Consider the following 26,517-nt stretch of genomic DNA (forward strand, 5'->3'; position numbering starts at 1 on the left):
CCCACCATCCATCTCTTCCCCCGTTTCATTCCTTCCCCTGCCTGAATCAGGATTTGTCCACACCTCAAGCAAAAAAGTCTTTCTTCCAGGCTGACTACCTCTGGCCTGCTGTTTGAGGACATGCAGTAGAAATAGACATAGATGGGTGTTAGAGATTAAAATGTTGCACGCCCTTTCCCATCTAATAGGCTTCCCTCAATTCAGAGCACACCCACCCAAATACAGCCAAGCACTCTATCTGCAAAGAAGCCAGTCATGCTGAAACACACATTTATGCACATACCCATATACTGGATGTACACTTTCTCATTTACATCTGTACATGGATACATGCAAATATGCTATATGCATCCATGTGCACACACATGCACAAATACATACACGTGTGGCTACAGTATACATGTATGTTCAGGTGACGATGTGCATGTTGCCTCAGTTGCCCTTTTTTTTACGGATGTACAGTAGCTATGTATCTAGTTAGCTATGTAGGAAAATCACAATTCCATTCTTATTCCACCTACAAAGCTCTGATAGGTTGATCGTTTTCCTGGGGAAACATCTTTCATCAGTGGTGACAACATCAGGCTTATTTGAATTGCTGAACAAATTGAGATTACTGTATCTATTTATCTGTCTGGTACCTGACTAATACAGTACACAAGCATCCACATACAGTGTGCTGTACATGTTTTTGTGCATGCATAATTGCATACAAACAATATATTCACACATTTATACAGTACATATTTTAGCTTCTGCACAAACACAATTTATTTGGTACACCTACCAAAAAGTATTACAGTCTAATCCAACAGTCTTTCAATAAATCCTATTTTCATGAAGTTATGATGTTCAGCTTTTTCTTGAGACTGTTTTAGGGAGGCCTAGATTTAACATAGTGTTAATTTAGTCTTAGTGGATGCTGTAGTTTGTGCAGCTGTTGAACTGTATTGCGTTATACTGACAGGTGTTTCTATTGTTTTGTCACCGTCTTGTGAAACACTTTCCTGCTCTGCACCCACATACAGTATATCCGTGAACACATACGGTATACCTAGAATGATCCATATGGTACTGTACATACATACTACATACACACATATACATATATAAATCCACAAAGATGCATTCATGTGTTAACATACTTAAATAAGAATACCAAACATACAATACAGAAATATACACATTTGTGCCCACTTGTAGTGTGTACCGCAGAACTCCACATACAGTTTATAAATAGAGCTACGCTGTATAGCAAACATGTCTGAATACGTAGATACATTTTGTGTTTGTTGACTTGGACATATACACATTAACACAAGTTATACCTCAAAAATAGTTCCTGAGCATGCAACACACACAAAAATGTCCAGGCAACAACATGGCATGGTATCCCCGATAGTGACAAAAAAAAACAAACATCCCCGGCACACACAAACTCTCACACACAGCCACGATGAACACCACAGCAACTTGAGGCTTCAGGCAGAAGGGGTTGCCTAGGAGACGGTGGGAAGGAACCCTAGTTATTTGTGTTGAGCATATTTTCATTTGGGCTGAAACAGAGAGGCATAAAAACCCCAGGAGAGGGAGAGAGGTGATTTGTCCTGACAGCTCCTTTACTCTCCTGAGGTGTAACACAGTCACACACAAACACATAAACGGACGAATGCACATGCATGAACATCATCACACACACACACACACACACACACACACACACACACACACACACACACACACACACACACACAGACACACGCAGAGATGCCAAAATCCCCCCTCTCTCCCAAGCACATCAAGAGAAGTAAATCACTCGTGCCATCACAGGAATGTCAGCAGGGGTGTGTGTGTGTGTGTGTGTGTGTGTGTGTGTGTGTGTGTGTGTGGGTCTGTGTGTGTGTTTCATGAGAATTTACTTCTTAAATGATTCTTTCTGACTTTTCAGCCTTTTTTGTCAGAAACAAACTTCCCTCATCTCCATGCATGCTTGCTGCAGTAGTTTGGTGTTGTCTTGCTTATTAGCATGTCTCTCTTGCTGCTCCATTGCACAGTTTGAAAACCGAGCAGAGTCAGTGGATTTGGTAAATGAAATGAGAAGTGAAGCATCTTCTTCTTCTTTCTTTTTTATATATCTCATTGTGTAAAGAGTGAGAGTTTCCATGTGGATAAAATCATCATAGAAGCAGAAAAAATAGTGGATGCTTAAATGTTCACAGAGTTTGTGGGTATTCGTCTAATGAGAGGGTATCATGTTGTCTAAATGGCTGACGCAAAGGGGAAAAATGATGCAGTAGTATCCCAAATATAGTGGTTCTTAAAAAAAAAAGGTTACATAAGAGGTGTCTGTGCAGAGTCTTCACCTTGAGCCTGGGGTTGTTCTATTTGGGGTGTCATACTTGGTCTGGCCACAGGAGGTCGCTATGGCTCGGTGTTCAGCAGCAGCAGCAGTAGCAGCAGCAGCAGCTCTGTCCTTGTCAGAGCTCCCTCTTCAGTGGGCCATCCTGAGGAAAATCATTTCAGTTCAGTAAGGGATGTTCAAGGGCATTCTCTCTTTCTCTTCCTTACTTGCTGTTAAAACTCAATATCTCACTCTATTTCCTGTCTCTTGCTCAATTGTCTTAATTTCTCTCATACTTTTCAGGATCTTCTTTGTCTCTGTCATCTGTTTCTTTTTTTGGCCTTCAGTGTTTTCACAGGCCTGCATTGTCTTAAATGACAAGTGTAGGGTTGTTTCCTGTGAGACGAGGAACTGAAGAACAGACAGTTTTTTCAGTCAGACAAACGTCACATTTACAAGCTTTTGGGTGCATGTCCGTGTCTTTTGTCAAGGGGTATTTTCTGCTTTATTACTTTGAGAAATATAGAGGTGAGCCCACACTATCCAGGTCTCTTACCTGCTAACCCACTTGGATACTCCACTTGTGGCAGCAGGACAGTGCACATAAGCCAGAGAGAGACTTTCCTGTAACTGGTCATCCTGAGTTTAACTGTTTTTTTAAAATAAAACACTGACTGAAGGTCCACAGTTCCTTAGTTGACCCTTTTGACCTACCTGTAGAAAAGTAGCCAAAAGAGGATTTTTCTTTTACTACAGTGATCAATGAAGTACTTTGTCTGGAATGTAACACTTTAAAAGTGTATCTGTATATGAATGACTTTTTTTCCTTTCTCAGATTGGGGGGTATGATCACAGCCTACAAGATAGTGCCAGATGAGATAGATGAAATCAAGGTATGTAATCTATCTATCTGTGTATACTGGATTTGTCTGTCTGTCTTTTTGGCTTTTTTCCCCATCATGATGGTTTTCCTAATTATAATGAACCGCATGTTTTTGTATGTGTGTGTGTGAGCAGGAGACTCTGGTGGATTGGTGCGATGAAAAGGAACTTAACCTTATCCTAACCACCGGAGGCACCGGCTTCGCCCCGAGAGACGTTACACCAGAGGTGGGTTGTTGAATACATCATGACACACTCTAGTGTTGGAACTGGCTCAAAAGACTGACAGCGAACAGTGTCCTAAGTCACGTTTTTTTTTTCAGTATTTCATAAGGATGCAAACTGTGATGATGAAGCTTCAGAGTGAAATAAAGCAAGAAACATATTACATAAGAATCAACAAGAACGGCTTGGGGTTAAATATGGACGCTGTTTTGTTAAGAGGTCAAGCAGATGGAAGTAATTTATATAACGACAATAGAAGAATGATGGCTAATATGTGTCTTAGAGGAAAAGGCTGTTGAAAGGTATCTCTCTCTCTTTGGTGCCTGTGCTTCATTTAGGGAACCTCAGCCTGTTTTTGCTGATTACACACACATGTTGCAGCACTGATTACCACACAGTGTAATTAGCACCATGGTCACATGGGAAATAAAGAGGCAGGAGTTAGATCCTTATTGATTCACTTTTATGAAAAAGATATGGGTAGCACATGTAACAAGCTATTAGGAGATAATGGGTGGCAGGGGGATGGAATTATAAATAAACTAGAGAGGTCAACACACACTCAGATTTCCAATTTATTTGTTGTATTGGCGCCTTTCCAAATTGTTCACAAAATAACTTTTTATACTACTTAGAATCAGATCAACTAAATGTTTCAACCTCCAATCATAAAGGTTGTGTACACTGTTCTATCTTAACCAAAATGATTGTTGGAATTTTTAGGTAGTAAACCTGCAATCACCCTATGTTTTCTACTATATTTTCCTATTCATATTTTTAAGTTACATACCATATTTACTTACTTTTTATTTTATAAAGGACAACATACATTAATTAACATTTCTGTAAATGTGTTGGTGTTAGCCAGACGGCTAATTTTCAACTGCAGTCCTTTGGCCAGACGTTTTTAGACCAGAGCAAGAGGAATTCATTGTTTCCAGTTTCTGCCCCACTAGGTTAGTGACAGGGCAAACCCTAGGGTACATTACCATGAACTTTTTTATTTTAAAGTTACATGAAACAAATACATTTTCATTGCAGGCTTCTCAAATTGGAATAATGCAGTTGTGGTCTAGTTTCACATAACTTTAGATAAGGATTTTTGGGGGGATTTATACAGCTATTCTTGTGCAACCTCTCTCTCACACAGTCGTGCTCACACACACACACACACACACACACACACACACACACACATATACACACACATACACGTTAGCAATTTGGCAGGGGATGAGCTGTGGTTCTCAGCAGTATCATTGGTCCTCATCAATCATGGTAGACAGCAACCTTCCTGGAAGGGGGAAGACATTTACACACTGTAGTCACTGATAATGCCCACTATCTGATTCAACCCTGTGTGCTGGAGACAACGATATCTCTCTGTCTGTCCCTGGGACTTTGGAGGCTATACAAGACACATATGACTGTATTCTGTTTTAGCTGAAAGCAAAAATGGTATGTGTCATGTCTTTACTCTAATCAAAGAGCTCTTTGTATACTCTCTGGAATATAAATGTTACTTTAACTTAATTTGTCTTAAGGTTCTATTACAGTAAGTACAACATAATGCTGTATTTGACCTTACATCCATTGACAAACCCTGCAACTGTCTGAAAGTCCTTATCTGACACGTGTCCTCCCTGTCTACATTACCAATCAAGATTGATTTCATCTTTGAAGTCAGTCTGTATTTTTCTTAGTCACTTTGTGCAATTTAACAATTTAATTTAAAGTGCTTCTGTAACTTGGAATTTCTCGTAAAGACCAGTTGTCGATCATACCATAATTTTGTATGTTTTTCATTACATATCAACCAGCAGGGATACAGCGGATTCAGAGGTGGTGTTTTTTTTCACTCTCATTGCAGGCATATAACCAGCTTAAATGAAGTGACTTACCTTTAATCAACATTTGAATGGTTTGCAAATGCCTGAAGTTGGTTCTTGTGCTATATTGCTTTAGTAACAAGTACAAGTAATAACGTCCAGTCCTACCACACATCAAAATTTCTCTCAAAAATGTATGAGATCATGCTGGTTATCTTCATCATAGGACGCTGCCATACGGCCATATTTTTTTTTCTGTACATGTACAGCTGATATTTTGGTGTTGAGTAGCAAAGTTTCATATATCTTTTATAAATCCATGATTGAAATTGCTCTTGTTTTGGGTAGACATCAAAACTGCACCCCATGTAAACCCATAATTTGGCGTTTTAGCTTAATCTCTTTTTGTTAGTTGTCATCCAACGGATGTATTCTCGGATTATTGCTTTCCTCATGCAAGTACATAAAATTCTGACGATTAGCCCATGGCAGAAAAAAGGATGTATGGGAAATGTCTGCTCCAGTGAACAATTGAATAGTGTTGTACTGAATTCAATTGTTTCACTTGACCAGTGGAGGACTTTTTCTGATCATATTTTGTCATATTTCATCTCATACACTCTTTGACTTCACCCTTCTCTTACACTAATCATACATATCATAGAGATCCTTTTTTTCTTTAATAACCCAATCATATTGCCCCGAAACATAGTCTGTCTTTAACACTTTGTCCGAATGCATGCCTGTTGAATCAACCATCTCCTTTTTCTTCCAATCAGTGACTTTATGTGATTAGGTATAAATCCAGCCTTACCCCTCCCTCTCTCTCCCTCCTTCCTTCTTGTTTCTCTCTCACCCCTCATCACTCCCTCCCACACGCTTTCCCTTCTCCTCATCTCTCTCCCCTCCCTCCATCTCTCTCCTCTCCTGAGTCCAAGCCCACGATGCTCATCAGTGGCTCCTCATCTCTTTGAAGTCTTTTCTCTTCTCTCCCTCGCTAATGGTGCGTTTGAAGTGTCACTCAACTCAAGGGCACCCAACACACAGCTGGATGAGAGTGCGCTATCTTTTCCGCTATCTATCTGTCGAGACCGCAGTCCCACAAATGTATATACACTCGCACCTGAACAAATGCATTTGTTGCATGTTTCTGCAATTGGCCACCATCGTGGTGTGAGCATATGTACCCTTCTGGGATTTATTCAACATTTAAGGGTTTAATTCCACAAGCCGACTAAGAAAAAGACATATTTCTGTATTGATTTCAAAGATTAAATCAATTGTGATTGCTGATGAGAGTACTGAATGGGGAGGAGACAGGTCAGATAAGTATTTTTCAACCTTCAGACAGCCTTTAGAGATGGATTGTGCAAAAGGGATTGGGGAAAAGGGATACTTAAATACAGTTACAGAATAAAACACTACTATTAATACAGTACAATACTTTAAAATACAATACAGTACAGTCACAATATAATACAAATATACTTGCTTTTTGTAACATGCTTCTGCACCCAATTGAAAAATCGATGTCCTGTTCTATTGTTTATTTTGACATTTGAAGTGTCACTTGTAAAACATAAATACCAGAAATAGTCAAGTTTTAATGACCCCTTTAATCACTTTAGTCTCTAAAATGTTTTCTTTTAATTCTAGCAGCAAATTGGAAAGACTTAAACCTAAAGTAAATTGAAATGTGTCTCCCTGAGAGATACACTATTTAACTTTCTTTCATTTGCTCCCATCTGCTCTATGTTTTGTCATAAATATCTTCTATATGACTGAGTCAGATATAAATTTCCGCACACACTTGTCACCTCTGCATTGCTTAACTTGGTCGTCAATGTTTTGCTCACAAGGTTCTTTCTCATAACATGTAGTAGATTACTAATAAATTAAAGTATTAAGATGGATGTTTTTCTGTGTTTATTTTGTTATAGTAGCTTTTGGAAGCATGAGGAATTGCTGTCCATCAAATGTCAACATTAATCTCTTTATATGACCCTGCCCTGTGATTAGGGTAACCAGATGAGAATTATTTTTATTCATGAATTCATTTGTCTCTAATGTAAACAAATAAAGGTGTTGGTCTGTACGGTTGTGCTGTTAGTTATGTAGTTTGCTGCTAACAGGCAGCCTCACGTCACAACTTACGTACAATAAAATCGACACACTAATGACCCTCTCCTCCCCCAGGCCACAAAGGAGGTGATAGAGCGCGAGGCTCCAGGGATGTCTCTGGCGATGCTGATGGGATCCCTCAACGTCACACCACTAGGCATGCTTTCCAGGTCAGACACACTCTCGTGTACAACACAACCAAAACACACATACTATTATTGACATCATTTTCATTGAATTCCTTTATTTAATCCTTTATTTGAAAAGGCAGCCTCATTGAGATCAAGACTAAGACCCAGTTCTCAGGATTAAACATCAACTGTATAAACATAGACAAACACATAATCTACATAACATGCGATGTTTGCTAAAGCTAAAATATCCTGTGACCTGACATTATAATCACTGTGCTACTGCTGCCAGTTTTTCCAGTAAGCCTTATAGATAAACAATGTACAGTGTGACTTCCTTCTGTTGGTTAAAGAGGATCAGCCCACCTTTTGGTGTTAGACAAAATGGTAAGTTAATTTATCACCTGTGCGCATTGTGATACATTGTGATACATTGAATCAAGGCTTTAAGGTGGAGGGAGAGGCATATATTACCATAATCAACCACACTTTGTTGCACTTTCTTCGTCTCTATTAATATAAACGTTCCTCTGTGTTTGTGCGTTGCAGACCTGTGTGTGGTATCCGAGGGAAGACGCTCATCATTAACTTACCTGGAAGCAAGAAAGGCTCCCAGGTAGGAAAAACTGAAAAGAGATGTAACAACATCATTGTTTTTCTCCTGTGTGTGTGAAGATGTAGGTGAAGTTAAGATAGAAAGAAACCGACCCCCCACCCCTTTTCTCTTTTTTTTCTGGATAAATAAAATTGAATTGAATTAATAGATTCACCTGCTGACTAGTCTCGCATTGCCAGACTAATCTCCACAGCTCTATGTCAGTGCTGCAGTACGGTCTGGCTACACCATCTTTCTATTCCCAGAAAGGGGATGGGGAGAGAGAGAGTGGCTTGTTTGTATATCTTTAAACTTGTAGAAATTGTGAGAGACGCGCCGTCATGCTTTATCCCGGGAATCTGTTAAAGCCAGACTACCTGATGACAGATCAGGTGCAATGTTTTATGTGATTCAAATAATTAATAGTGCTGTCAAACAATGAAAATATTTAATCGTGATTATTTGAATTAATGTTATAGTTAACTTGTAATTAATGCCATTATAAGGCTCCTATCAAAGTAAAAAATAAAGTCCTATCAAAAGTGGATCAGCTTTGTGCAAATGTTTTTTTTTAATTGAAAACAACATTGGCATTAAGCCTACTGTGGTGTTCAATTTCACACGTAACATTCTCATTTGGAGCAAATAATCTCTCACACAATGTAACACTGTCCATCCATAAAAGGGTGAAAAAAATACTTTGACAAGGGGAGGCATCAGCTGTTTGATTGGCCATCAAGTGGTATTTCAGACTAGACGTGTTGCGATGATAGCTCAGTTCACAACGACCAAACACACAGATCACTTTGGTCTTGTCAATGGAACCATTTGGCAACTTTTAAAAAGTAAACTTTACATCCAAAATCTTATTTGAATTCATTGTGGTGTCTTGCGCTCGCCATCCACTCAAAAGGTGACGTTAGTACTCTTTGGCCGGCTCGCAAGCCCAAACAAGTGTGTGCAGCTTGCCTGTTGTTGTTTTTCTGGTCTAGCTAGATCCGGTGGGGTGTTGTAGTTTTTCCAACGTTATTAGTTGTTGCAACAGCATGTGAAAAAAACAACAAAGTTTCCTAGGCCAAAAGGAACGTTAATCTAGTGATAAAAAATTGACGCCCTTAAAATGGGTTTGGGTTATTGTCATTAATAGTGCGTTTAACTGACAGCACTAATAGATACTCATTTATGTTGAGGGGGGTTAAATCCCCAACTTCTGTCCTGCTGTCAAAGTGTCCGTGAGCAAGACACTAAACACCTGATGGTTAGGCCAGTGACTTGCATGGTTGCTTCATGCCATGCAAGGCACTCTGGAACTGTGACTCTGTCGTCAGTGCTGCATCTAGTGTAGCTATGACCTGTTTGTATGGACATCATTAGCTTAGCATTGTGCTGTAGTAACATGACTCCTTACGGTGCATCCATTTGAACGATTAATTGATGATGTATGTGCCTACAGCATAGATCTGTGTGTGTTTTCTTATTGCTTTATGGTACATTTGTTCGTTTTGATGTGTTTTGATGTATTTCTTTCTGTAGAAAAGCGTGTGTGTGGGTTGGTGTGTGCGTGAGTATACGTGTGTCCACCCACTGATTTCACTGTGTCCCCCTCCATCTGTCTACCTCTCTGCTGTGCTGACCTACACATCTGTCTCCGTCTCGTTACGCGCCTGCTTCTCCTGATCGATTTTAGTATTTCTTTTAATCAATTACGCCACCTCTCCCCCATCTGCTGCCATATTATTGTTTCCCTCATCAACCCCCAGTTAAAGTTTACTGCACAAGCCGCCCATTGCATGCTTTTATTACGATGATCTCCTGTCATAAAGATAACGGTGAAGTCCAGCTGATCCAGGGCCTTATGTCAGAGTGTCGGCTGTGCTTCTTTTAGCTGTTAGTTTATCTTTTTGGCCTCATTTACACTGCAGATAAAATACACTCTATATCCATGCTGTTTAATTCAATCAGAGCTTTGTGTACTTTTGGTATTTAATATATGTCTTGATTGTTTGCGTTTTGTCTGTATTGTGATAAGATCTCAGTTTTTAGTATAGGAGTCCTTGTACATCTATAAATTGTGTGAAAATTAAAAATAATAGCACTTTTTTGGGGGGCATTTTGGCTTTTATTTTGACAGGACAGCTGAAGACAAAGGGGAGAGAGAGGGGGAGTGACATGCAGCTAAGGGTCGCAGCAACCTCTATAAATGGACGCCCGCTCTATGAACTGAGCTATTTGGACGCACAATTGAAAGCATTTTAAAGGGTTACTTCAGGGTAGAATTGTACAAACATAGTTTATTTAAGTGTTGGGACTCACCAGAGACAGATTAACACATGAATAGTCAAATCAAAGCAGCAGAGGAAGAGATATTCTGACTTTTTGTCAGGGGTCAAGTTCTGCAAAGACTGGATCCTACATTTCCAATAATGGAACTCAATAGCATATTTTGTTTAAGCCTTTGTTGCCTGGTTAATGCTTTTAAACTCAATGCCCCAAATTCACAACTCAAACTATCTGTTGTGAAATGTGAAAGCGCAATCCCAACCTAAGATCATTCTGATGACATTATCCAGGTTTTTATTTTTATTATACTATTTACTGTTGACAAGGCTTTGTATTACATTATATATTATATACTGCTATTCAAGTTCCTAATCTCTGATTACTGTTGCAACTAGATCAAACCTGCCTAACCTGTGTGTTATAACCTTTATTTGAACCCGCTACACACACACACATACACACACACACACACACACACACACACACACACACACACACACACACACACACACACACACACACACACACTGTCAGATGGTCCATAATTAAATTGTCAATTTGAAAACGGCCCTGTGCGGCCTTTGATGTAAGGGCTTCAAGGCCCTGACTTTTACGCTTGTTATTTTTGGTTTCTTACAATGTTAGTGATCCAGAAATTGAACCATGTTAATGGATATTTATTTTGTTTATTTCTTACGCTCTACCACCTATTCTTCACTGTCCTTGTTTCAGTATTTTTCTTTCTTTCTCCTTCACTTTTTATGTCCATCTCAATGTCTTTTTGTCGCTGTTTCTTTTTGCTCTCTCACTGTATCTCTGTCCGTCTCTCTCCAACTCTGTCTCTCTTAATCTCTCAAGATCTTATCCACCCTCTCTCTCTTTTTCTCTCTCTCTTTCTATTTCTTTCTCTCACTCTCTCTTTCTCTTTCTGTCTGTCACCCTCTCTCGTCATCTCCTGCAAGCCCCTCTCTCAGAACAGCAAAGACTTCCCCTTTTCCTCCATCCTTCTTTCTCGCTTGGGTTTCTCATCCGCTGGCAGTATATCCAGGGATCCTGCTCTTTAGTGTTTTTGACAGTTACTCTCCTCTAGGATAAAACTGAGTATAAGAACAGAGATGTACCTAATAAAAAAAAGAATTCACGGCACGCAATGAATGCACAAAACAGGAAAGGAGGAATGTCCCCAGGCTGTTGACACCAGCCCCACTCTTTATTTTCCTTCCCCACATCGGCCAAACACACCTGACCCTCTTTTCCAGTAAAAAGCATAAACAGTCAACTGTGTGCTGATTGGTTTGGCATGTGTTTGTGTGTGAGTGAAGGGGGAGGTATAGGGTGAAAAGGTTAGCTTTCGGTTAAACAGCAGGGCCAAAGGGTGTCCTGCTGCTCTCTTTTTGGTATTTTTAATTGTCACTGGTGGAGGATGCTATTCCAGCCATGCATGCATCCTAGTGTGTATCTGTGGGATTTTATATTCTGTCAAATCAAGGTTCACATCATCTTATTAAAGCCTGTGCTATGCACACATAAAACCGGATGGGAAGTGGAGAGGTTGCTCCGAAAGCCAGTTCGCAGCCAGGGTAGATAGTGTAAAGCGTGGGAGCGATTAATAATGTATCTTCTCAATGCTTAAAATACACAGGAAAATAAATAATTTCACAGATTAGTGCTTGGGAGTGAGGAGAATGGAGCATTTAGCATTGTGGAGGAGCCCGCAGGCACACAGAAAGACACCAGAGAGGGAAACAGAGATGGAGGAAAGAAGGAAAGAGCACAAGCCAGAATGAATGTGGCCAGAAGGAGGCGCTGTGATCTGCTTAGGTTGAGGAGGAAATCTCTGCTTTGATTTACTGCCTCAAACAGGGTGTAGGTGTTACATAGAACTGAGTGCATGACAGCATTCATGGTTATAGTCGTGTGCTGTAAAGTCTTCATTTGAAACAGACTCACTGCATATTATAGAAAGTCCTTTATTTCTACTTGTATTAAATGTAATTGATCATGTTTTTGTGAGATCTTTCTTATTTTCGGATGTCCTTGTTGCCTAGATAAATTCAGCATAATCTAAATTTCCTATCACTTATTCCATCACTAGTGATGTCATACTCAACAGTTGTTCTTCCTTTTTCTCTTGAACTGAAATATATTTGTTGATTATATCTAGTTCTTCAAGAGAAGGGTTGAGAGGCTTTACATGTGGAGCAACTGCAGAAAGTGTTGAGTTTCACTGACAGTATCTCTACTTCAATAAAAAAAAAATAGAAAGGGCAACGTTGAAGATAAATTAGCTAGTGAGAGAAAACAACTTTTTGGTCAAAAACAGACACGGAGTGGTAAGCATAATATAAATTTTAAGGAAGACGTGCAGTGGAAATATACGTTGTTCTAAATTTAACTTGTAATAATGACTTGTAATAATTTGTAGTAATAATAATTAAATTTTTTCATGCTGGCTGCTATTGTGTGAATATCGACAAAATCCCTCTTACTGATCTTATCTCCCTCCTTGCACACCTCTGTCCTTCTACCCTTCCAGGAATGCTTCCAGTTCATCCTGCCGGCACTGCCGCACGCCATCGACCTCCTACGGGACGCAGTGGTGAAGGTAAAGGAGGCGGCCGACGAGCTGGAGGACCTGCCGTCGCCACCACCCCCCCTCTCGCCACAGCACAACAGTTCGCCCTGCCGCCAGACGGAGGACAAGGGCGTACAGTGTGAGGAGGAGGATGAGGAGAAGAAGGACAGCGGTGTGGCGTCCACCGAGGACAGCTCCTCCTCCCACATCACCGCTGCGTCCATCGCCGCCAAGGTACTGGGGCGTGGGGGGGGGGGAAAGGGAAAGGGGAAGGTTTGCTGTTGGAGTTGTCATCTGCCACCATGCTTTTTCAATGATCAGCCATACGCTTTCACATATGTCATTCACACGAGCATATGTTAAAGGAGCTGTATGTAGTATTTTATCATAAATAAGTAATTTCTAAAATAGTTTTAGTCAAGAGTGATTGTAACAACTTTGTGAGTGTATTGTACATGCTTGCAGCATGTACAATGCACAACTTAGTGCCCGTCCTGAGACAAAATGTTCTACTTGACTTGACAGTACATCACCTACATGGAAATTTAGAGTTTAGATTACATGACTAAACTGGCTATAAAGATGTGGTCACAAAGGGATAGTACCGTTTTTACAATTTGTCCTACTCATACAGAATGGGACAATTCAAAGGATGCATTGTGCAATTTAAAGTTATTTTAACCAGTGAGACTAGTTAACAATAGTTCAGATACATATAGAATATGTCCAAAGAGAAAAACACCATCTTCAACACTAAGGGTTTAATATTATGTATTTCAGTAGGCCTATTTCTCCTAATTACATTTTCACAAGTAGGTTGACATGCAAAGTACAAAGCTACTTTAAATTGTTGTTTTGATCTATGGCAGATGGTTCTACTTGTTTACAGGAAGTTACTGTACTGTAGATTGGATGTTTGATAACACTCAAATTAGTTAAATTTGTAAATTAATTAATAATTGATGCTAATCCAGGCTGCTAAATAGGCTGTTGTGATGTTGTTATACCAAAGGTACACCATTACAAAACGTATTGATGTTTAAAAATGTTACACGTAGCACCTTTTAGATGGTAGATTTACTTTTTTTTTTTAACCCATACCTTAAGAAAATGGTTATACTGGGCAATCATGCAATCATAGATCGCAATCTATGATTAATCACTTTTTTAAAAACCGGAGGTGCACACATTTCTATTTCTCTGACTGGCTCTTCTAAATAGACATCATCCTGCGTCTCGTCACCAAAAATGAGTCTTGTTTGTTTGAATTTGCATGTGCACATGTTTTTTGACTTAATTTCTCTCGGCTACACAATAGCATCTTAAGTTGAAAAAGAGTAAATCTTTTCCTTAACATAAATTTGTCATGGATCTGTACATCATATATATCATGACTGCGTGTCTTTACATACATCTGTGTTTGTGAGTGTGTGTGTGTGTGTGTGTGTGTGTGTTATGGTGGGTGGGTGGCTGTGTGTGTGTCATGTTTACTGTGTGAAGTCACATATAACATCAAGTATCTCTCCATACCCATCATCCTATCCTGCCCTGTCTGCAGCCTGGACCCTGCTTTATAGCTCTGTTGTCAGGGTAACATCCCACTTCATTGTCCAGTCACAGAAGGAAGTTGGTAAGACTCCGCCCCTCGATATCTCATTATTTGCATCATCATTTCACATTTTTAAGGTTGTTTGTCTTTCATCTGCATCAACCCCTGTGAGTAGGCGCATAGTAGTAGTTTAAGTTTAACGACACATTAGAGATGTTGAAATATGTGTCCTCTCGGCTGGTTTTTGTGTTTGTAGCGTGTATGTATGTATATATATGTATATATATGTATATATATGTATACATGTGTGTGTGTGTGTGTGTGTGTGTGTGTGTGTGTGTGTTTGTGTCTCTCTTCATGGATCTTTAATATCAGTATGTGCTGCCTATGGGTATATGGTGTGTTGTGTTTACATGCACGTGTGTCTGCGTACGCTTGTGTGTGTCTGTGTGTTATCTCAGATCCCAGACTCCATTATCTCACGGGGTGTGCAGGTGTTGCCCAGGGATACAGCCTCTCTCAGCACCACGCCCTCGGAGTCGCCCCGCGCCCAGGCCACATCCCGCCTCTCGACTGCTTCCTGTCCAACACCCAAAGTGAGTACACTTACAGCAAACACACTCATGCTCGTAAATTTCATTGGGCAAACACAAATTTTTAATGGTTGTACTTACATATACCTGGTTGTTCTATATACCTGTGAGGACTTTACCTTGTCAGTATTGATTTCCTAACCCTTTATAAACCTTTATAAAAAAATGATATTTAAGCGTCTTCAAAGTACCCTTACATCTGATCCTAATTTCAAATGTAAGCCACAATCCTAAATCAAAACCTGATAAAATAAAACCCAATAAAAGAGTCAAAACAGAACAGAATAGGAGTGCAAGAAAATACACTTCCAGCAACACACATACTGTATAGCTTATGCTTTCACACACACACACCCACACACACACACACACAAAGCCTGCCCTAGTCCATTTCCTGTCTGCTCAGCCCTACTATTTGTCTCCCACAGCTCAACTGCGTTTAATTCCACAGACCATGGTTATTGTAGCTATACAGTTTGCTATTTTGTTCATAAACATATATGGTTTCCGGTGGAATCATTGTTATACTCAAAAGACAAAGATTTTTGATTGTAAATTCATTGTTTCATTTCAGTTATTTGGGGGGAGAAAGGTTGTACTGCTTTTTTCTTTTAACTTGCCTTTTGCATGGTTGAAATGTGTTTTTAATTTGTATTTATGTCTTAATATGTGTTCAAGGTATTCAGTAGGGGTGTGACGAGACGCTTACTCCACGAGACGAGACACATCACGAGATTGGGTTCACGAGAATATGAATGGAAAATAGTTTTTTTATTCAACTGAAAAATCACAAAATGCAAAACAATTTAGGTGCATTTTGAAATCAACTATTAATGATGAATGTTATTTAACTTTTTTTTTTTTTACTATTTTAATGAATTATATGCAGTAAAGGACGTGCAAACACTGCAAAATGTTTTGTATAAACTCTACCAACTGGCTTCTGCCCTGTACAATTTCACACGAGAAATATAACTCCTTTCCACAAACCGAACATAAAAAATAAACAGTATAAATAAAATAAATATGTAAATAACAGAAAAATCTTCAATAGTAATTTTTACGCTCCATCACGCTGACATCACATCGCCTCACGAGACAACTTTTCACCTCAACGAGAAATCTCGTCACGTTTTAATCTCGCGAGATCCCGTAAAACGAGATCTCGTCACGCCCTTAGTATTTAGTTTATTAAAATCACACACACACACACACACGCACCCACCCACTCAACAGTCTTGACCGATGTTCTCTTTCAGTGTCTCAACTTCGCAAAGTGTATGTTTTGTGTCTGTTTCAATGTGTTTTATATGTAAACCCCATGTTGTTTGTGTGTGAGTGTGTGTATTTGTGTGTTAATGGAGACAGCAGGTTGTGGTTCTCATGCTTGGATGTGTATGCCTTCAGGATGATTTCCCAGGTTTAATTCAACACATTGGAATTTTTTGTTTACAATATACCCTAAGTCTGCTTTGTCTGTCCCCGCTTTTAATGGGATACTTTAACATTTTGTCAACTTGTGTCCCATTTTTTCACAAAAAAGTTTTTGTTGACACTCTTAGCACACATTCTGTAGCTCATATGCACCACATGTTGACAGCAATGGTGCCTGTTGGTTATAATGAGGAGTGCTAACTTGTTTTCTGTTTAAGTGACATAATTCTTGATGCAAAAGGAATTCATTGCATCATGAAATGTCCAAGTATCCCTCTATGTTTTCACTCATCTCTCCTGCAGGTTCTTAAAATGCAGAATGGCGTTGACTCTCTCTCTCTCTATCTTTCTGTCTCCTGTTTCTCTCTTTCTCTTTCACCTCATCCGTCAGTGTCACGTCTCCATGTGTCTCCTGGACAGCAGGCAGGTGCCATGGGAATGGATGAGGGGGTTGCCATGGGAACAGTGGGATGGGATGTTAGTGGAGGAGGTAGGGCGGGTGCATAGGCGAGTCATGAGACAGAGGTAGCAGTCGGAGGATAACACACTCGTCTCTCTCTCTCTCTCTCTCTCTCTCTCTCTCTCTCTCTCTCTCTCTCTCTCTCTCTCTCTCTCAGAGTGATGAGAGGTCATCGCTAGAGAGCTGGCTCAACCCTAGAAGCACATTTTTTAAAAGTCGGTTGAAAATGTAAATATTTAAATGTGCAGTTTATATCATATGTAAAAACAATCTGTCAAAATGTAAAGAACTTAGAAGCAAGTAATGTGATGGCAACGAGAGAAGGGAAAGTGATGAATTCCCGGGTTGTCAATGAAAACCAACAATGATACATTAGCTTGACGCTTGAAAAGACAACAGCTTAGCAATATTGTTTCCGCTCCAGCTCTTGTAAAAAAACTGGTACTGATCCCCTCTTGGTCTTAAATCAGTTAAGGATCTGATTTGCCGGCAAATCCATGAACAGTGGCGGAATTGTGTGCTTGTTTGAACCATTGTTTTCTGTAGAGAGAGCAGAACATTGCAGCAACGCTACCTTGTGTGTGCCTGGGTTCTCTACGTTAACAGTGCGCTGAAAGTTCTTTCAGTTAACCCTATAACCTTGTCTCTCAGTGATGTTTCAGTAAGTGACCAATAACCTGAAAATAACACGTGACAAATATAACGAACATGGTCCTTTATCCATTAGCTTCTTTGCAGTCTTTGCCTCTGCAGGAGGAAAATTGCTGGTGTTTTAGTTTGTACTAAATGGAAATATATAATACTACACTTTTTACTCTTCAAAAAATCCCAGCGCTTTTCAGCCACCCGGTCCATGTTGATGACCAAAACCTATGCAACTTTTCCCTCGACACTGCTCTGTGCCCTACCTTGCGGTGATCACTGCTTGTTTGACTGCTCATCGTTAGAGAGCCTCAGACATAGCCAAGGTGTTTTCAACCTCAGCTGAGCTACAGAGTGTGGAGCTGTAAATAATTAGACAGTGGGGAGCTTTGTTGCTTCTGCTGTTGTCCCAGTGCAGCTACTGGCTCCAATGATGCAGTGAGGTAGTCCTGTCCCATCCTTTTTCTTGGCCCAACATACAAAAACACACTCACACCTGTCTTTGCACTGAAGCCTTTCATTATTATTGACCCAGTTTGAGCATCGCTAGCCTGTCATGATCACATGCCAACCACATTAGTTAGCGTTTATGTCTGATGTGCGTGTGTCTTTGTAAATGGCAGATAACAGTTAATGGCTTTTCTAGGGATAGCTCTTAGCTTGTTTGGATTCATTCACAGGCTGTTTCCCAGCGACAAGCTCCCATATGTTCTTTGAAATTCCCACGTTGCAAGCGGCTGGCGACAGTATGTACACCATGTCCCCGGAGCCAGAGCCAGAATGGCTCTGTTCACCGATGCATTTTGTGTGCAACTGTGGGCTGTGTTAGTTTGTTAGCTGGGTCTTGTTGGCAGCAAGAGTAGAAGGTATATGAAGTAGGTCTTAATCTTGTCACCGCCAGAGCTGCTGCCACGGTTCCCATACAAGCAGGGCCGACATCACAGGTCACAGAGTAAAACACGAGTTAGGAAACACCAGATAGAAACAAGCATAAATACACACACAGGTCCTATATCAGCACTTCAGTTCCAGTAGTATTTGTCAAGTTACTGCACTGGATGTGTTTTCAACTGGATGGCATATGACACAAGATAAGCATTTGTGAAAATGTTGTGTGTGAATGTGGATTTGTGTATGTGCCAAAGGAGCACTGTAGTTTCTAATAGGTTTTGCCATTAAGCATAAAGCCAGCGAGTGTGCCTCCACACCAAGGAGGAGGACAGACTCACAGTTAATGTCCTTCAGTGTGCAACAACTGCAACACAACATATAAAAATAAGCACATACAGTAAATATGGACACACATAGTAATCACACACACACACATACAGCCCACAGCCCACAAATGCAAGCCGATACAAAAGGATTACAAACTGAGCAGCTCTACAACCATTCATGTAACCAGATGTTTTGCTCTCTGTCACTCTGTCTCTAACTTGTGTATGCACACAAGAAAGAACACATGGGAAAACGCACCTAGAAGCCCACATATACACAAGATACAGAGAGGGTAGTTGTACCCTTCCACTCCTATGAGCAATTAGTACAGTTATGTAATGCTGAGTTTGGATTAATGAAGCATATGGGTGATAGGGCTTTGACTCTGAGGATGGTTGACAGTGTGTGTGTGTGTGTGTGTGTTTGTGAGAGAGACAGTCACTTTTTGTCACTGTTTGGTGTCTCCTGTTCCTATTTTTTTAACACACAACTACAAAAATATTCTTGCCTTATTTGGGTGTATTTTATATTATAAGATATAGGATTATGTCATAAGCTAAGAATATTGCACATGTGTGTGTTGGTTGCACATAAAATGAATAGTCCAACCTTGATACAGGGAAATGTTCGCCAAGCAATATTTTTGTTCATTGACTGAGTTGTCCACTTGAAGCTACTGTAGCTTTTGGCAGATCCACAATAACAGGTAGTTAGGTCAGCTAAGTGGATGGTGGATCCTAGGGGTCCAAATAATATTATTATATATAATTAATCATCACAAATCATCATAATTAGTTAATGAAAATAATTAACTGTCTTAAGAGAAAATTATGTGGATTTTTTCCAGTCTTTTCTTGTGAAACACTGAATCATTTTATATCCGTTTATCTGGTTTTTCTATTATTGCTTTTTTCTTGTGAAACACTGAATACTTTTACATCCTCAAGCCTGTAAAATCCGTTGAATCAAACTGTATTAAAAGTAAAACAAAATTTAGTTTGGAAAGCTCTACAAGGGTTGTGCTCTTTGTTCTTGGAGCAGGCCATGTTTCCCCAAACTACAATGGAGGTTATGAGTATACATTTTATCATGACCAATAGAGAAATATATGACAATAATACTTAAGTTAAGTTTGATTATTCAGATATTTAATTATTCTGGCATTATTTAGTTACTCATTGAATACCTTCCTTCTGCCAGTTGATAAGTCAATATGAGACCAAGCCAATTAAGCTTTACTTCCTTTTTAATGTGAATTTAAGGCCTAAAATAATAATGCCTCTTAAGCCTGACTGCTGTATTTTCCATCGGCGCTTTCACCTTGAAGCATCAGCAGGTTCTACCAGTATTTATGCTCTGTCTATACTGTTCCAAACATCCCATCAACTTGACTGATATTGGCATTTATTTTGATTAAAGTATTCAATGTTCTCAATCTCCCATGATGCCATTGCACAAACTCTTTCAGGTGCCGGCTATGCACCTAGAGGACACTGCCTTACTCGGCATTGGTCCTGTAGCATTTTGTTTTGTTTTGATTAATGAAGTGATGTATGGCTTTGGAGCCAAGGCCAAGGCTTATGGAAATCAACTTCTCCTTCTTCACTGGAATGTGGGAAATGAATCACAGTGCAGTCGTGCAATTCAGCACACGCCACTTCCATGACCTTCAACATGAATGTATTGGCATTCTGATCACTACCACAAGCCAAAACAAGAGCATGTAACATGCACCAATCCAGCTATTTGTACATGCATACCAGACCTATAAAACATATTAATCTAAATAGAAAGCATTTACACCTGCTTTCAGTATGTGGTGGAGTGGGTATGTTATGTATGGTATGTTATATAATGCTATTATTTTGGTATTTTTAGCTTGCTTTTCTGTGATTGACTCATCTGACGCTATCTGAACTAGGAAAGGAAAACTTTTGGAAAAGAACAGCAAATCCTCACGTTTTGAGAGGTTTAAATATGGCAGATGTTTGGCATTGTGCTTAATAAGGCACTTGGCATGTAATACATAATTTAAATCGTTGCTGACTGAATTATCAACTTATTTATTATTTAAAACATTTCAGCTGACTTCATTTTGTAAAGCTTAACCACCTGCTACTTAAAAGAGATTATGGGCACAATGGCACCATTTGCTCAAAGTCACAAGTACAAGCTTGGCTAGTGGACAGTTTTCTGTCCCTTGCAGGATTTTATCAGCAGTCATAACTTACGGGATAGTCATGGTGTGTGAATGTTGTACATGATGTTTGGCTTGAGCTGGATCGGTATGCAGATCGCAGAATCATCACTTGCAAATGAGTTTTGACAAAGAATCATTGACAGAGTGAGGTGATCAGATGGAGGGAGATGAATGATTTATGCCCTGGCTGTACGTGTAAGCATCGTTTCAATGTCAAATCAGCCAGCTGTAGTGTGACGGACCAATGCTCCACAGCCTGTATGGCAGCTTCTGTTCCTGCAGCCCAGAACAGTATAGGAGAAATAATAAGTATTATTAATGATGGGCAGTTGAACGCGTACATGTGTGCGATTATGTAATAGTTTAATTTGCCTTGTTTCACTTTTAAGGCTGTTGGGAGGACAATTCCCCCCTCCCTCTTATTGGTGATACTTGCAGCCTGAGAGGAAGATGTCAGGAACAAACTCAGGGCTTCTCCTCTGCACTTTTTTTTTTTTTTCTCTGCACTTTTTTGAATGGAAAAAAAAATGTTTAAAGGCTAGATAGATGCAAAAACCGAATTCAGATATTTTACAGTTCTTTGTTTTTTTATGTCATTTGTGAAACCAAGCCTATGCCATTGCATACTTTAGTAAGAGTATTAAACATTCCCATTCACAAAGGTTAATCAAGATGAAAGTGATATGAACATTGTGGCCTTGCAGTCATCTCTTCCCAGTTGAAACTCTATGGGAGATTTGTAGCGATGTGTTTACACGTACTCTCCGCCACCATCAAAACAGCAAATAAAAGGAAAATGTTTTGGAGGAATTGTGTTAATCCATCAACAGAGACAAGGACTTGTAGGAGGAAGTTGAAGCTGTTCTGGAGGCTCACGGTGGCCCAGAATCCTACTAAGACACTTTATGGTGGTTTGTCCTTAAGGTAAAGGCTCACATGGTGGTTTTTAAGAGTAATCCGGATGCTGCAGGGTCTAAGTAAGAGAAAAATGTACTGAATTATTGTGCTGAATTCTTGTGCTTTGCCATTTTCTCTTTATTTCCATGTCACTGGACTGTGTTTATATGTGCATACAGTATATTGCATTGAGTGAGTGTGTGACTGGATGGTTTTGTTGGTCTGTTTCAATGAGGACATCGTAACCTGGCGCAGTGTAACGCTCAGGCACTTTTTTACAGCCTGTGTCGTCATTCCTTGCAGGTTTATCCCCCTGTGGAAACGATAGATAGGACTTGTTATATGCTTTTGTGTGTGTGTGTGTGTGTGTGTGTCCAGCAAGCAGCAGCAGCACTACTAGATATGTCCTCCAGTGCAGTAAGGCTCATAAAAGTGACTCTTCGTCTCCTGGCCCGCTGGTGGTGTGGAGGATTTATGATGTAGTGAGTGGGAAAGAAAGGCAAAGGGAGAGAGAGAAGGAGAGTGGGAGGGAGTGAATGTGAGAGAAAGGAAGAGAGAGCTAATAAGTTAGAGAGGACAAGGGAGTGAAAGAGAGTGGGAGGTGGGAAAGGAAAGATGGACATAATTGAAAATAAAGGAACAAACAGGAAACAGAGGACAGTTTGGCTAGCTTGTCCTCTGTCTGTTTGTTTGTTTATCAATATGTAGCCGTCTGTCCATCCCCAAGAGAGAGTCCTGTAGCTCACCTCATATTAGTCCTGATCCCCCCCGCCCAATGAAAGTAAGAAAAGTAAGGGTTGGAGGGACAGGAGAAAGAGTCACATCCATCATTTCCCACACACATACAGTACCCACACAGACATGCGCACACACAAACCTCAGTCATGCATGTATGATTTAGCGCAGCACCATATGTACAGCTACATACCCTCCTCCTTATTGTCTCTTTGGCTGTTGCATTTCTTTGCTGCTCTTTCACTCTCTTGTGTGTCCTTCTCACTCCAGCCTTCCCTTCTTATCTTATCGCTCTCTCTTTCTCTTGATTTCCCTCTTACTCGCTTGCTCTTCCCTTGCTCACTCTCTCCCAGTTAGTGAGTGTGAATGTGAGTGTGTAAAAGGGTGTGTGTTCTTGTGTGAATGTGCCGGGGAGCTCATTCTGTTCCGACTCCAGGCAGAAGATGGTAAGTAATGTCTTTCCTCCTGCATATTTGAGAGAATGTTTACAGTTTTTTTAAGAGTGTGTGTGTGTGTGTGTGTGTGTGTGTGTGTGTGTGTGTGTGTGTGTGTGTGTGTGCGTATGTATGTGTGCAGAAGTAAATTGTGCGCCTGTTTAATAAGTGAAGAATATTGTATTATTAGTTGAGTGGAAATGGTGGTGGATGCATTGCGTGTACAGTGTGTGTTTGTATACGTAAGTTCAGCTCTTGCTTACATATTTGTGCATGTGTATGATGATGCCTGAAGGAGGAACGCAATCAGGGCATGAATGAATTTAGGGGGTAGAAGGGTGAGCAATGAAGTGATGGGACTGTTGTTGACTAGCTTAAACTAGCTAGGGGCTGCAGGGGGAGGAAGAGGAGTGTGCCTGATATTGTGGCCTTGGAGTTTCTACAGTGTTAGAAAGGAGGATGAGCGATCTCATAGGACTCCATCAGTATCTGAGTCAAGCTTGTCAGAAACAGAAGCAGCTCCATCCCCATTCCTTTTACCCAGAGCACCTTACAGTAAAATTCCTCAGAACCCCCTTGATCCCGATGCCTACGTTGTTGTTCTTTTTCCCTGGAGATACCCTCCAGTCACCAACTTAGCAGCTTAGCTGGGGCACTACTGCAAATGGAAATGAGGGCAAAATGGATGAAGCAGCACCTTCAAAATTCATGACGGCTCTAAACAGCTGACAAGGAGAAGCAGCAGGATATTGATGTAGCCGTGGAGACTCTACCATTGAAATGTCAGGTACAGCGATACATTTGCAGCATTATCGATGCTAAGTTACGCAAAGGTTTGCACTGGGTGTGAAGAAAAGATCCACGCAGGGCTAGTTAATGCCTTTTGTTCCCGTTTTCACTACAGAGTTGTTGATTCCTGCTGTTATCCACAGACACTAGAAATAGATGCTCTCAGGACAGGCCAACAAAATATAATTGTACTGTTAAACATTTCCTTTTCAAGACATTTCTGTTCATAACTTCCCTCAACATTTAATTTTGTTAAAAGAATAGTTTGACATTGTGGGAATTGTGTACGCTTATTTATTTTCTTTGCATGAGAATATTTAAGCTTGAACAGTGGTATCAATCTTCTCATCTGACGCTAAAAAAATTAAATAAGATTATTTTGAAAATGTCCAACAATCCCTTTAAATTTTTATTTTAGAAAATACATGAAACAAGCACACAGGCTTTGGAGACTTAATGCTTTAAAGCCTCAACACAGAACAACTTCATACGGACATTTTTGCAGGGTACCAGTCTTTCTTTTCCCTTTTTGAAAATCTACTGAGCTTCCCTGGTCTTTACATGGCCTGGGGGGTAATAAAAACATGCATGTCAAGCTGGAGCGTGTATTCTCCTCTAAGTTAGAGACAACAGCTTTCAATCACTGGATGGAAAAGGCAGTTTAAGCAGTGAAGAATGATCCTACCCTATTAAATGCCAGGAGCAGAGGGATGGCTGTGGTGGCTGCTGGATCGTATAGGACACGGGATGTATTATAATTTGTGTGATACATTGTTGCAGAGACCAGATAAAAGAGTTCTTTTGTCTCTGATTTAATGTACACACATTCCGTCGCCTCCCTTTCTTTGTTTGGCTTGTAGCAGCCATGGACCATTTGGGTCAAGTTGCTACAGGCCTTAAGTCAAAAACACTTCTGCAGAGTCCAGGGTGCTAGTTCATGTGTGCATAGAGTGTATGCACAATTTAAGATTTTAGTTTTTAAGATAAATGCTGTAGATATCAACTTGCACAGTATATATCAGTGTCATATGCAAACTTCCCCACACATGCCTTGTGTGGATGTGTGAAGTTTGCATGCATTGTATGTGATATCATATTTATCTTGAATTACTCATGCCCACTGACTCAGTGAGTTTGCCTCAAGGGTGAGGGAGAGAGAATGGAAAGTGTACAAGAGAGCTTTAAATAGCGAGACTGAAAGAGACAGATAGACAGACAGACAGAGGGGAGGAGGAGAAGATAGACAGGAAATGAAGGGCAGTAAGAGGAATGGATGAGACTGTCTGAACAGCTGTACTGAGCGTGCTTATTCACCATGTGGGCTGCTGTTGAGGATTTGAGGTGGGGGTGGGGGTGGGGGGGCAGCATAGGACTGGGCTGTCAAGTCAGCTGTGTTAGCGCTCACTCTCTGCCACACTGGCAACTCAAATAACAGCTCATTAATTTCTAATTGATGGAGACGGCCATAGGAGGCCGGTGATGAATGACCAGGGCTGGACGATAGAGCATGCAGCACATGCTTCTGGTCAGCTGTAGTTTCTGGTCGTTTGGCTTTTTACGGTGTGGATTCTTTCATTTAATCACAGGGGAGACGTTGGGGAGCAAGTTTGTTTTCCTTTTCAATAACTTGCTGCTTAACGTTCTGATAGCACACATGTTTAATTTTACAGCAAAAGACAGAATCCTGCACAGTAAGGGTGTGATATCATTCAAAAGATGTTTTTGCTGATCAAACTAAATCTATAATTCAGTTAAGATACAAGGAATCTGTAATGTAATAACACATATTCATGACTGTGAAGGGTTTTACATCATTGTTATATGTCAAAAGACTTGTAAAATAACTGGGTACTGTTGGAAAACAGAATACAATGTTGTTCCTGTGCCAGTTTAAGGAAAATTCTGGTATATTTTTCATAATTGTTGGTTTTATTGTTCCTAATTTTGGTCAATCTTACTCTGAGTCATGTTGACTTTGCAATCCAAAACGCCATTGTGGAGATTTAGAAAATGCAAACTCAAGCAAAACAACATATATGTGATGCAAGCAGCCCAAAGCAAAGTTTTCTAGACCAAATTAAAGTAAAAAATAGAAGAAAATACACTTTACATAAATCCTTTAGTCAGAATTAAAGTTACACAAAAATTAGATGCATCTAACTGAATGGATCTACTTGCATGCAACTATATGCAGAATACTTAAATGTAGAATTTGTAGGATGTCAGTTTCCAGAAACCATGTAAAGTAATGTAACAATGTAACAAAATATCTTGTCGGAGGAGACTGGAGAGGACAGTTTTATTCTATGTGGGTAAGTTGAGCTTTCTCTTTTTTATTTTTATTATGTTTATTTATTTATTTTTTGTATACTTTAGTAATCCCACAAGGGGGAAAATGAAATACTTAGTTAATTAATTAACTTAACAGTGTGCTACCTTGCTGCTGCTGTGTTTAGGAGATTCTTGTGTGGTACACTCCTGAGTTTCAATTTGTGACCTCCCATAATGTCCTGCCACTGCCCTTTATCTGAGCAGGGAGTTTGATAAGGGCGCCTACTGGGAATCTTTAACATTATAATGATTGGGA

At 40.0% G+C, this 26,517-nt stretch overlaps 1 protein-coding gene across 18 annotated transcripts in view; it reads left to right on the forward strand.

Annotated features, from left to right (window-relative positions):
* gphnb (gephyrin b) overlaps nucleotides 1-26,517 on the forward strand; it is an 83,610-nt gene that overhangs the window by 31,861 nt on the left and 25,232 nt on the right. For all 18 annotated transcript variants that reach the window (XM_034900889.1, XM_034900890.1, XM_034900898.1 and 15 more), the window contains 6 exons: nucleotides 3,177-3,234; nucleotides 3,359-3,451; nucleotides 7,474-7,568; nucleotides 8,079-8,145; nucleotides 12,941-13,213; nucleotides 14,990-15,124. In XM_034900889.1, the coding sequence (XP_034756780.1) occupies nucleotides 3,177-3,234; nucleotides 3,359-3,451; nucleotides 7,474-7,568; nucleotides 8,079-8,145; nucleotides 12,941-13,213; nucleotides 14,990-15,124 (721 nt within the window). The remainder of the gene's footprint in view (nucleotides 1-3,176; nucleotides 3,235-3,358; nucleotides 3,452-7,473; nucleotides 7,569-8,078; nucleotides 8,146-12,940; nucleotides 13,214-14,989; nucleotides 15,125-26,517) is intronic.

The sequence above is a fragment of the Etheostoma cragini genome, chromosome 18 (genome assembly GCF_013103735.1).
Source record: "Etheostoma cragini isolate CJK2018 chromosome 18, CSU_Ecrag_1.0, whole genome shotgun sequence".
Lineage (NCBI taxonomy): Eukaryota > Metazoa > Chordata > Actinopteri > Perciformes > Percidae > Etheostoma > Etheostoma cragini.